At 35.6% G+C, this 14231-nt stretch overlaps 1 protein-coding gene across 1 annotated transcript in view; it reads right to left on the minus strand.

Annotated features, from left to right (window-relative positions):
* The window catches only part of LOC122817039 (myosin-7-like), a 206537-nt gene extending 194391 nt beyond the window's left edge, over positions 1 to 12146 (minus strand). The window contains exons 1-3 of the mRNA XM_044090174.1: positions 12073 to 12146; positions 7238 to 7390; positions 1342 to 1445 (exon numbers count right to left, since the gene is read on the minus strand). Of these exons, the coding sequence (XP_043946109.1) occupies positions 1342 to 1445; positions 7238 to 7334 (201 nt within the window). The 5' untranslated portion in view covers positions 7335 to 7390; positions 12073 to 12146. The remainder of the gene's footprint in view (positions 1 to 1341; positions 1446 to 7237; positions 7391 to 12072) is intronic.
* Between the last annotated feature and the right edge of the window lie 2085 nt (positions 12147 to 14231).

The raw sequence follows: 14231 nt of genomic DNA on the forward strand, positions 1-14231 counted from the left end.
AATACACACACACGCACACACAAAGTCTGTATGTATAATGTATAAGTATGTATTTGGAAATGCTGATGTGCAGAAACATTGGCACGCATTGCATCACATATTTATGATGACTGTACATCGACAGGACAATGACCCAAAGGTGAAACTGCTGAAATAAAAACAATTGAAAAAGGAAATGAATAGTCTCCTTTTCTAATCAGTGCCAAAAAAATACAAAAATAAAACAGACCATAAACTTTCAGATACACTTTAAGAAAAGGATTTTTAGTAATGTAATGTGTAGGACTGGCGTTAGAGGCAGGGATTAGGACCCCCCAAACCACCTGACTTGTATGTGTTAACCCCGTTCCCGTCCCTAACCCCACCCCTAATCTTTACATTACTAAAAGCTGTTTGAGTAACAGTACCACTAAATAGGACACATATACACACATCATCATTATCACATATGCACAAGAAACCTGCCCCCATTCTTAGCCATTACTCTAACTCTAACCTATAAAACCTGCACACACATTCTCCATCCCACTTACCACTACTGCACCTTCTTCTCAACATGAAAATAATGCTCGCCATTGTCCATTTTGGGAATTCCTGCACTCAACAACCAAGGTATTCTATGGTTTCTGACAGCAAAAGCAGTTGTAGATTTTGTGCATTCCACACAATGCAAAGAAACAATTTATATATATAAAATTCATGGGTGTAGCTCAAGTGTTTGAAAATCCCTTTTGTTGAAGGTAAAAATGACAGTACAGTTCAGCAAAACTGAACTGATTCCAAATTGTTGTTTTAATTTGCATCAGTAAAAATGTGATTGCTCTTTGTTATCTGGAATCTATGAATACTGTAAGGACCAGTTCTGGGCTGACATATTTCATATTAAGAAAAGTTATTTTATGGACCATTAAAATCTGGTTGACTAATGGATCCAGAAAATAAGAGCACCATGCATGAGGAATATAGAATGTTATGTTTATGCTACTGTGTCTGTATAATAAAAGTCAGGTACTTAAAAAAATACAGAAGGCTTGATGTAAAAAAAAAAAAAAGCTGGAAAGCAGCCACAAATGATTGACAAGCATTAAGCTTGCAAAATTCCAAAGGGATCTTGAAAATTTAAGATTCATGTTTTTTTCTAGCATAAGTTTCAGTGTTAAAATGCTGCTTACTGTCATTTTGAATATTAAATATTGACCAAAATACAAAATTTGAAACATAATGGTACAATATAATGGAAGCAGAATTTTAAAATTCTGTTCATTGAGGGGAGGGAGGGGGGGCAGTTTTCAGCCTGCTTATTAATAAAAAAAGTCTGGAAATCAACAGTAATTTACTTACTTTGCCTCCTTTTGTCTCCACGGTGACTTTGCCACCAGCGGTTTCCCGAATTTCACACTCTGTATAGGCTTCCTTGTCATCAGACACCCATGCTCTCTTCTTACCTGTAAAAGGGCAATGCAAGCAGCAGCTAACATCACTATGCATCCATAAAGGTACTAATCATTAAATATTCCACACAACGATGTTGCAAAAATTCTGAACATCTATCCTAAATTAACCATTCACAAGAAAACTGACAAAAAATAATGTAAAAGCCAACATCCCCTTTCACCATCTTTTCATCCAACATTTTCTTTCAGCATTACTAGCATATTTCACACAGAAGTGACAGATCAATAAATGTGCCTTTCTTATAAATGAACAATACGAAAACAAAAGCCGGTAAACCAGTAATTCTAAAATGCAGGAAATGCAGAGCAAGGCAGCACGCAAACTTGTTCTCCTATTCTTAATTGAAACTTAGCACATTTATTTTGGTTTCCCATCAGACAAGTCAAGTTTCTTGAGACTATCAGAAATATACTCGTCTGTCAAACTCATCCCCAGTTCAAGACTAAATTTTTATAAGTTCATGTGCTGCCTTGCTCTGCATTTCCTGCATTTTATAAATGAACAATGAAGCCTGGTGCTATTTCAATAACATTAAACAGACCCCTAATCTCAAAGAAGGCACTGAATTGTGTAGATTCCCTTAAGGAAAAATGCGACCTTATATGCTGTGACTGCACCAGAGGAAAATATCAGCAGACTATTTTGTTAAAAAATGTTCTTTTGTGTTCATGCATTGGCCTAAACTTTGCTGCTGTTCTGTAAGTTTTCCAGCTAGTATCTGGTCGAGTGCTAACTAGCTTCTAAGTAGAAGTATAGCTGGGTCAACCACAGCCCAGTGCCAGTAACACAAACTAGCGTCCACCCCCTCAAAAAAAAAAAAAAAAACGGACTTCAGCAAGACTGCAGGCTGGCTTCCTGCAGACACAGCACCCAAACTGAACCCCCCAGCTCTTCAAATAAAGAGCAAAAAGAAAAAAAAATGTCTACTCCCTCTACTGGCACACCAGTTAGGTGGCCTGATGCATGACATGTCCATCTCCCTCCCATCCCAAGAAACAAACAAAAAAAAAATCTTTATTTCTTCTCAAATGTAGCAAACATTTGCTAAGTTTATACCCCACACAGAGTGATGCAATGCTCATGTTTCATTTTAAAAATAAGTGTAGCAAACAGTTGCTACAGTTTAGACCACAAATGGGGTACTACAGTGCTCAGATCTGACCACAAATGTAACACCAGCTTTTAAAAGCTGAACTGCATTAAAGAGTGATAGAGATCAGCTGATTGCACCCCCCCCCATTTTGCATCCAGGAGAGTTGCCCCTTCTCCCTGCCATAACTAGCTACTGCTTCTAAGAACCCGTGGTACTGGTTCTATGGCAGAGAAATAGACATTTTCTGGCTGAATTCATAGCTAATTTTCTATTGGTTCTTTTTGTTTTCTGCTAGGGCACTGCTCTACACAGTGTCATACAATGCTGCACTATATATTTATTTATTTTATTTGTTTTATTTATCATTTGTTGACCGGGAAAGTCCGACTAGGTTCCACAGAGCCTGTTTTCAGCGGAGGCCCGGGGAGAAATGCTCCATATGCATGTCCTCACGGGACAAATTCTCTACAAACAAACCTAGTCTTTCTCACACCCAATAAGAGTCTGTAGCTGTATTCATGCACTACCTGCTAAGTTGATTCAAACTCAATAATGTCTTAGATATTCATGAACAATTTTTATTCATGTTATCTTTATTACTTTTTCCCCTTTTACAAAACAAATGTCAAATGTTTAAGGTCAAATATGAGCCATTTTTTTAATCTTAAGCCATATTCCTATATCATTATTAATCCCTTTTTACATCACAAATACCTTATAGTATTCTTGGACTAAGAATGAAAGGTCAGCCAGCTTGCCCACACTCAGCTGTCAGCCTATCACCTCTTGGTATACTCAGGCAATGTAATAATTTCCTAATGCTCCCAGGCAATGAATTATTGCTTAGCTTCTTGCTATCTATATTGGAAAGATGCAAGTACTTAGCTGAATTAGTAGCCTCACTCTCACAAACTAACACAACCTGTGAGCAACACACAACACCACTATATACCATTCAGATACATAATAAACTATCTTACGCTGATGCCATTAAAAAGTCCCTGCCTAGGCCTCCAAGACCTAGTAAATCTAGGGCTCAGCCTAAATCAAACACTATAACACCTCATAGCACTGGAATAGTAAACGGTCATCAAGTAATTAACTGCTTTAAAACTAGTGCACTTAAGACTACCTTCTAACAAAAGTATACCAAAGGTTGTCAGACTCACAGACTCAGCTCTCATGATGCTGGACAAAGAGAGGGTAAGAGTGAGTTGCCTTTCATGAGCCAGGACCACTGACATGTCAATGGCCCTAAAGACCATTAAGCCGAAGAAATCTAATTATGATATGATAGTAGTCCATGTGGATGTGAATGACTCCATCTCAAAATCCTAAGGAATATGCAGAGAGACATGACAGAGCACTCCATGCATATCACAAATAGAGGTAAGACCCTAGTTTTGAGCAGAAGCCTTCCTTTTCCTCAGATAATGCCAGGGAAAAGATGACTGGCTTCAACAAGTGACTGCTTAGTTGGTGTCATTCTAGGGAGATCTAATATGTATCAGCTGATGGAACTCCCAGCCTACGACAAAAACAAATCAATCATCAAGGAGACTCTGCTCAATGCCAGGAGTCTAAATAACAAATTGCCTGATCGTGAGGTCCTGTTGCATTTAGAACAACATGTGTATTATTACAGAAACACAATTTAAAAGTACAGAAAGCACTCTCTCCATTCCAGGGTTTTACTCCTACTATACCTTTTGGCCAGTTTGTAACTGATGTGAACTATCCATTTTCGATAAGGGCCAAATTACTTCTAGGCAGATCTGTAGTCACCCAGAAATTTAACTGACAGAAATCCAAATCACATTAAGCAGGACTGTCAGATCACAGCATATTACAGTACCAGATCACATTAAGCAGGACTGTCAGATCACAGCATGTTACAGTATCAGATCACATTAAGCAGGACTGTCAGATCACAGCGTGTTATAATACCAGATCACATTAAGCATTACTGTCAGATCACAGCATGTTACAGTACCAGATCACATTAAGCAGGACTGTCAGATCACAGCATGTTACAGTACCAGATCACATTAAGCAGGACTGTCAGATCACAGCATGTTACAGTTCTCCCTCTATGCTCCTAGAAAATCGTATTGCTGAAAAGCCCTGGATTAACTTCAAATCGCAGGTTGATACTATGCTGGGAGTAACATTAGCTGTACACTGCCTAAAAAAGGCACTATGGGGGCAGTTTTTACAGAAACCCTGACTGTGGCTATTGAACAGAAAATAACTGCACTGGTGGCATTTATGTGGCTATATATCAGATAGCCAATACCACATTAACACCTAAAGTGAATATAAAATAAAAGTTTTACACACCAGCTGATATTTAAGTGCATGCTTGCCATCTGTTGTCACAGCAGTAATGTAACATTAATAGAAAGTATCTCTGCAGTTTTATACTGCAACTGGGTCCTGGAATAAAAACAAAAGAGCACACAGCTAGTAGAGATGTGAGGTCTCTGAAAACCAGCATGTATTTTCTGTATCATGTCATGATTATGCTAATATGAACAAGTGAGTCTTTAGGAAAAAAAAAACTTACTTTACAAATTAAATCTAGAATAATGTATAGGCTAGAGCCTGTAATAGGATTTTATGCAAAGGGTTTGCAGGTGCTTGGAAAAAATAATCTGTTCAACTTAATATCTAAATAATGCTATTAATGAACAGTCAGTGATCAGTCTGAAAGCTAAAAGTCACTTCACCTGCATTTTGGAGAAAATATCCTGATAGCTACACTTACTACCCTAACGTGGCAATTTAATTTAGAATCAAAAAAGTTTAAACTTGTACTCTCACCAAATCGCCACACAGTGAATTACAGAGTTACTTATTCCAAATTAGCACATTTCACAGAGGTGAACATTTCATCAAAGATTGTATTCATTTGTTTACTATAAACATTTTAATTTACTTTTTATGTGTGGTTAAGGGTACTAACTTAGACAATAATCCTTAAGGGTGCTATAGTAATTCAAACCACCCTAAGCCTGCTGAAGACAAAGGACTAAAGGTCTAAAGCACTGTGTTTTTTATAATATGTTAATTCTCTCATATGAATCCATTTGGTAGTAATTTTTGCACCTTTTTCCATATGGCAAATACATCTGTACTTGGATGTGACTGGAGCACAGTGGAATATTCAGGAAAAGGACTATAAATACAGTGAAAGAGGTGGAACAAATGTGCATAGGATAGTGATGGATGCGCAGTTATTAAACAAATCTATTTTTTTCTGTTGCTAATTTATACAGTAAAATTCAGTATAACTTTTCATAGTTTTCTCACTTCAGAGCAGAACTGCTTGAATTGATGTAAAAGAACACATATTTTAATGCTGGTTTTCTTTGTAATAACCTCGGCAGTCTTCTGTATAGGAATGGGAACACTAATACAGCTGCCTGTTTTTTTTTTTTCACAGTGGGCAGACAGTTGCACGGGCTTAATGAGTTGATATATTTATCTACTGTGTCATGTTGATCAGAAAGCTCGGTCTGAGCTTAGATTCCTCTTATGGGGGGATACTTAGGGAGTAACGTCAGTGCAGCATAGATTCAAATAAATGAAAATGAAAGAAGGTCATACAAATGAGACCATGTGTAACTACAATGCACAGGATATGCAGATTGTCAAACTGTAGTATGCACTCATGTAGTAAGTAGCTATCCATTCCCGAGTGATGCTTCTCAGCGGATTACTGACACAAATGTGAAAAAGTCTCAAGTAATATGCATCAGTGTAAATGTCCATGTGGGAATGTGAGGAACAAGCCATTTGCTAATATTGTTAAACAGATTCTGCAGGTACTGTGAATGTTCATGTGTATGTGTACTGTTTAATACTGTTAAATGGATCCTGTAGATACTATGACTGTAAAGAGTACATAAAAAACTTTTCAGACTCTTAATTATATGTTTAGAATAAGTTGCATCCTTGATGTAAAACAGCAGAGAGTTACAAATAAGAGAATGAAAACCAAAATGGCATGTATCCCTTGTAGTGGGTACAGAGAGGCAATTAACAGGCAGGAACTGCCAAGATGTGGAAGTTAAAATAAATGCTGTCTTTTTAAAGGTAGCATACCTGACCGACAAAATCTATGATCTTCGTAATAACAGACAGCCAGGAAGTTTGGCCAGGGATTCTAATCTGTAAAATAAATGTGGAGCAGGACAAAATGAGCAGACAAAATGTGAAGAAGCACAAGGAAATATTTTGGTTTTAGTGCTGGCCATCTCAATGCTCAGAAATATAGTTTGAAGAAATGTGTGGATTGCATTTTCTGATGCAAAACAGTGAAAAAATGATTATCTTCCTAGGTCTAGCTCTGTCCCTTTCTCCTTTGATTTTCATGATCAAAATCTAGATATTACATGTCTGACTTATGTATGAAAATATAACTTATAAAGTGTGTGATAAATATATTTACTGTTTATGTCGCAATATTACTTACAAATTAATGCTTAAAATGTTTAGTTTTTTTTACTTTTGTTCATTGTAAAAATGTATTTTATGAGAAACTTTTCTCACCCAAACCTCAAATGAGAATGGGAGTTGTATGCTCAGTTCGACGTTCCCAATAAACAAAAGATGATGGCTGAGTAAGTAAATAAATAAATACATAAATAAGTACTGTTTTGATAACAATAAATGTTTGCTCCTTACCATCAAATGCAATGGTTTGCAGTTTCATGAGCTCCCTATCACTTTTGCGGAGGAAGGAAGCTGCTTCCCCAAACTCAGATATGTCAAACACAGACATCCTCGCTGCGTTAGTTGAGGCTTTTTGCTGACTGGTGGTGATAAGACACTTTTGACCTGAATGAGAAAAAAAGAGGTGTGTAAAATAAACTCTGCAGCAGCAATAAAACATGTCTCCAGAAACAGAATGAATACATTTCACAGCAAACCTGTCTGCCAGAAGAGATGTGAACACAGTGTTTTTATAGGGAATACCACCACACAGTGCAATAATTCAGCAGATAATTTGCTAGAGAGTATTGTGCTATATATTTGTAAAGAATGCTAAATTTTCCACATTCGTCAATAGGTTTTCACTTCCCAAATCCACAATGTATAACCAGTTAAACATTACAAAGTTGTTTTCCTGCTACATATTCTTAATAATATGTTGACATATACTTTACAATTACAAGAAATAACTTGATTTCCCTCCATGTGGAAAAAAAAAGACAAAGAAAATACTCCTGAACTACATTTTTAATGCAATGCAAATTTAACAGATCAACAATCGGAACCTAACTTTCTAAGTTATTTATAGACTTGTTCAGGATAAATTGGTATATAGTGAAGCTTTTTAGATTCTTGTTTACAGCCACTATGGACATTGTACAAACAGAAATATAAGGTATGTGATCTGATACATTTTACTCGGGCAACAAAAAATTAAGAGTTTAAGATATTGAATTATGACGAGCCCTTGTACAGGTGATGACTAAGGGCTGTCACCATCTATGCCTCCATACACTGAACAGTTCTGAGTTGGCCACCTGTGTTCTTAAAAATGTAAAAGTTTTGATAATTAAGAAAAAATATTTTTATCCCTAGTCTAAATATTGTAAGAGACTGATGCTTTAATATGAAACTCATAATTAGGCGTTAAATGATGCAAACAACTATTAAAAAGCTATTTGTGTTGGTTGGGAAGCTTTTTTTTTTAGTATTTTTATATACTGTTTTGAAAATATCTCACTTTGGGATTTAAAATGCAAATAGTATAGACAGCATTTTCAGCAACAATAACAACAACAAAATTATGTTCAGTTTGATGGTAATGGATTTTGCTCATATTAAGCCATACATGTAAGAACCAACGTTCCATCTTAATGGAATAACAGCTTTTAGGAAGCATTATGATTGACATGCCTAAATTAAGTTGTAGTACTAGTTGCTATAATTCAAAGTATGTTTAGAAAAATATAGGAAACACTGTGCTTTTTTCTTTTAAATTCTTAGATTTCAAAGTGACAAAACATCTGTCAATTTTGTTGACTTTGATGCTACATACTGCAGCTGTGCTGCTGTGAAAGAAAAAAGGTGTTTTGCCATTAATTTGCAAATGTGAATCTGACACATCGCATGCATCTATACAGGTATCAGTGAGAAGTGTAAAGGAGAATTTTGAAGGCCATAACGTCTTAGAACTAATAATTATATCAGCTGCTACTGTTTGTTGCTCAGAGGGACCTGACAATCCTTAACACATCATTCTTGTTGTTGTTATTGTTATTAATATTATTAATGACTCTTTCTAAAACTGATTGGTTATTGACATCCTATTATATTAAAACAATACCTACTGGACCTTGTAAGAGATCAGAAATCAGAAATAAAATACAAACCAAGTTATAAAAACAATAAGCTATTTACAGGGGTTATCTTACAAAACAAGTTATTCAACCCTAGAGGGGGCAAACCTTGTGCCACAGCACACCCTCTGTGGTTGATTAGCAATGTATAACACATTTACAATGTGCTCATTGTGACTCAGTAATTTTACTGTCTCTTTTTATTTGTATACTAACTTCTCTTCTGCTTTTTAGAGAAACTGAACAATGTATATTCTCTCTGCTTTTCATATGGCACAGGCTGTCAGTTACTAAACTTATTTTCACTTTTAATAAAGTTCCTGGTATTGTACTGTTAGCAAATGCTGCATTCCTTTTGAATTTTAAAGTGCTGCCTTATCTTTCTAAAACCTGTTTCTGTTTCTGCAACACTTCTTTACAAATAATTCATGAACAAAATAGTGTAATTCTTTCCCCTTTATTTCCAAAGCTGTACCCACAAGCAAGTCGTATAAATTGCTTACTCTCAGATAGTAAGTAAAATGGAGAACATCATGCTACGCATTCTTCCAGAACTAATCTTGGAAGCATTTATTAGGAGGAAGATGGTAGCCAAGGTAATCCCATCACCAAACTGGGGCATACTGTTAATAGTGGGTAGAATGCTGGGATTAGTAATGTAACAATACAGGAAAGTGTACAAAGGCTGCCACAACAGAGAGAGAAAAAGAGAGGGAATGCATTGTTATTTCTGTGAATTATATGCTGTCACCAGAATTTTGGGATGCTGTGAAGAAAATTACACTGGCTCTTATAGTTACCAGCATCTTGCAAACCTGAATCTGGTACATTGCGTTTGATTTTGTTGTGATGGTGTGTTAATTGTGGATATTAATTCACAGCGCTTCTGCTGTCTTTCAGTACCAATGGGCAACATAATGCTCTCCCAGGTAATATATGGAATTTATTTCCCAGCATTTCAAATTTGATGGGGGAGATCAGGACCAGGCATTTCAAATTTGATTGGGGGGGGGCAGAAACAGTGATGCTTCCCAAAGTTTCAAAGAAGGTTCTCTGAATAATTTCCTATTTGACTATATCACCAGACATTTTTTTCTTCCCATACAGCCAAAATACTAATATTCCCAATTCAGGCTTTCTCTTCTTTCTTGACATATGAGCTGACTGATAAAAGTAACACTAAAAAGTGTCTGATACAAATCAGATGTCCAAAGTCTACTGCCACAGATTAACTCTATGCTCATTGTTTTGTTAAACCGAATGTATTCTAGAATGAATTATTACTGTTCTGTATCCATTAAGTCTCAGGATAATATGTCACTCTTAATTGCAAAACTTTATATGTTAAAAATGCTAATGCTAATTAGACCCTATTTTTCAGCAACGTTTCACTTTCATTTATACAACATGAGCACTTTCTCACAAATGAAAAGTGTTGCAGTCTGAATAAACAACTGCATTAACAAATAAATGGATTACTTAAACACTTTAAACTGAATGCATTTATAGAAATTACAAATATAGGACATAAGAATTTGTCAGCTGCAAGTTTCTGTAGTCTGTAAGAAATGTATATTTTTCCACATAAAATGCATAAATAAATCTGTCCTAAAAAAATGCAGATTTTGAAGGGAAAAAAGTCAGTCTAAATATTAGTTAAATTATGCAAGTCTACTTTGATTGATATGTAAGCACAGAGAGAAATGAGCCATATACTTCTTGGAACAGGAGTCGGTGGACTTTAAGAACCAGTGACACTATGTAAAGTGTAGAGCAGCGCACTGAAATCCTATATAGTAACCAAGTACCACATACATTCTGCATCTTCCCTTCCTATCCCCCAATCCCACTCACTCCCATCAAAAGAAGTAAATCAAAATGTGACACACACCATTCTGGAGAGTGTTACTGCCCGTATAAAATGGCTTCCTGATTCAAACAGAATGTTACCCTGTTTTCTTGCACTGTGTAGCTGTGTTGCAATTCATAATCCATAACACTGATGCATGTGATTTCTATTTCCTGGAAGCATTCAGATGTGCTCTACGTATCCATATTAGATTTCCTGTTCACTCATTTATTTATACCATATTAGACTAACTGAAACAGTATACTTGGCTACAGCTTTAGGTTATCACATGACTTATGGATCATCTTTTCCAAAATCTGTCTTTCCACTGGTACATAGTGTTACTTCTTATTCAATACAGTATACTTACCTGCCACAGGAGATCCATCGTATCAGATATCAAATGCGCAATCGGTTATAAGCACTTATAATGAAGTGCCTAAAATGTTCATGGACAGCACATTTCTTTTTTATGTTTTAGTTCCCATGAGAAAGTATAAATTGGACATCAGTTTATTAAGTTTTATGTCCCATGAGAAATTATAAAAAGGTGCCCTAACACCCAGAAATCAAATCTGACTTTTCCAGAGTAAAATACAGCCACCGAAAGTCACATCGTATTCTTGCATTCCTGGGACATTTACTTTTATAGAACTATGTTAATTAAATTAGAAAAATCCTAAACAACTAGATTAATATTACTCCAATCTTTAATAGCACTATTTGACCCTGGATATGTACTAAATAGCTATATCCACATAGAGTATATTCAGATAATTAAAAAACACATATGCACAAGATAGCAGTTTGGTCAGATTAGTGATTTACAAACAAGACAATATAACTGTGACTTGAAAATCAAGCATGCTCATTTTGACGTTTAACTATATAGATAAGTCACAGTACCAAACTATTATGATCATTTCTGTCTGTAGTCAGGTCAAATCAGCAACTGGTACATCTCTGAAATATCTTCCAATGCATAGGAAAATGCATTAAAAAAGTAAATTTAATCAGAATCTAGCAACCCCCCCCCCCAAACTATATTTGTTATCGAAACATAGACCTGTATCTGACCTGGTCGCTTGTTTTAGACCTGCATAATAGTATTCCCGACTTCAACATCGGTGTTGCTGAACACTTCAATCACAGTTACTTTCAACTGGTTAGTAAAGTACCATCTCCCTGAGCTGTTCTACAAGTATTTGAGTTGGTTAACAGTAAAATCCATAGCTGAGTGCTTAAGTGGTTAGTAGCCGCATGCTCAGGCTGTTGTTAGTAGTCGTTCTCTACAAACAGTGCAGAATGCATGCTCCACCAACCTTGACAGAGGCTGCAGTACGGAGTGTCTCTGACTACAGTCAAACCCCTTTTATAGAGCAGCTCAAGGTCACAGAAAGGGGAGAGTTATGCCAAGCATTCCCCATGTGTCATTGGTGCTGTCCCCCTGCCCAGACCGACACAAAAGGCAAACTCTAGCTTCCTGTCTTTCTCCTGCAAACATGGAAAGTTATTTTTACTTCCACAATGTACGGAGGATTTATAACACATCAAAAGTGTGTGTATTGCGGGAGTTGTTTCTTTTACAAAGATACCTTTCTAGTATTATCGCTTACAAATGTTATAACTATACAGACTAACAATGGAACTACACACTTGGACTTACTAGTCAAACACAAACAATAAGTATAAATTAACAAAGTAATTCGGAAAATGAATGCATTCTCGCTGTTTTGAGGAATTACAGACCGTAAAAGAATTTTCTGTATGTTTCAAGAGTTATTGAATCTATCTGAATATTATTTGAAATGTAGTTCACATACACAACATATGCATAACTACATAATATATATGGATATATATATATATATATATTTGTGTGTGTGTGTGTGTGTGTATATATATATATATATATATATATATATATATATATATATATCTACACAGATAAGTAAACACACACACACACACACACACACACACACATACACACACACACACACACACACACACACATATAAATCATAAATACAGATACAGATACAGACACACACTTAAGGGAGTTTAATACAATAGAATTTAGAACTATGGCAATAACTCAGTTTGGTCACATTTAATGTGCTGTTATTTTACTTATCTGTAATGTTCACTGACAGAGTTGTAATTTGATAGCTTGCATTTAGAAATAGGCATATGACCTGACATACACAAATACAGATGGATTTGTAGTACCGAAAATATAATGATGTCTTGTATGCTTTTAAAGAATTTCTGATCTTAGAAAATTCACACATACACATATATCACACAGCTGCATACAGGTATAACCTGAAATATTGCTAAAAAATGGTTAATGACAATAAAATGCAACTGTCAAGCAACATAACTTTAATGGTGGACAGCCAAATGTTTATACGAGTTTTGAATGTGAGCAAATAAGCATGGATTATTAAAATAAAGAGAAAATGTGTTCAAAGTACAGGCACTTGAAAACCAAGATGCTAATCAGAAAAGTTTTTAAACATCTGTTCTTGTATTTTATAGCCGTCATACTTGTCTTATTTCTTTGTTACTGTAAAATCACTTATAACTAACATTTTATCTACACAAGCTGGTAGAGCAATGCAAACTTGTAAACACATTTTACACTTCTGACTGACATTTTTTTAAGTTACTTTAAAATGAGTGCATGATTATGAAAGGCAAACTGTCATTTAATCTCATGTCCAAGACATGAAGCATTCCATGCAAAGGGAGTGGGGGAGGTTGATTACTACCTATTTCAAGGATTTCAGGATAACACTGGACAGCAGAGTGAGTGGACTGCATATTATCACTGACACTGCTATACAGATAAATAATATATATTTAGCTATTGTACTTGGTTTACTCATGTCTGAAAAATTACTCATGTCTGTAAAACAGCCTCTGAAGGCACTATAAAACTGTCCTGATATTTCTTTTCTTAGAACAGTGTTATTCCAGCAACATTTCAGTATACTCTTAATATTTAACTAATAATTTAATTAAGATAAAATAAAATATATATTGCTAGAAAGGGGTGGAATAATTATTTTGGGAAGATTTGCTTTAAACATAGAAGTTATTATAAATAACTTCAAATATTTAACCTTGTGTTTTTATGCGCTCCTGCAGTGGCACTTTGGGAATTGCCTTGACCTTGTCTGGAACAAAACGAGATATACTGCCTTGTGTGGGGGGCAATATTATCTTAAAATAGAGCAGAAAAACACACACAACATTGTTGCTAATTGCCAGCATGCCTGCCTTTATAACAAGTTGTCTGAATATGTAGAAATACTATGCAGAGACATTCAGAGCTATATATGACATACATTATAATTCATGGGTGGTGTGTCTAACATGATTTTTACGCATTCTCTGAAACACCAGCTGCTGTGTACCATCCCAGTCACCACTGCGTACAAAACCCAAGTGATTTGCCAAAGCTTCTGATGCA

This window comes from Protopterus annectens, chromosome 12.part0, assembly GCF_019279795.1.
Source record: "Protopterus annectens isolate FY-2018-M chromosome 12.part0, PAN1.0, whole genome shotgun sequence".
In the NCBI taxonomy this organism is placed as follows: Eukaryota; Metazoa; Chordata; order Ceratodontiformes; family Protopteridae; genus Protopterus; species Protopterus annectens.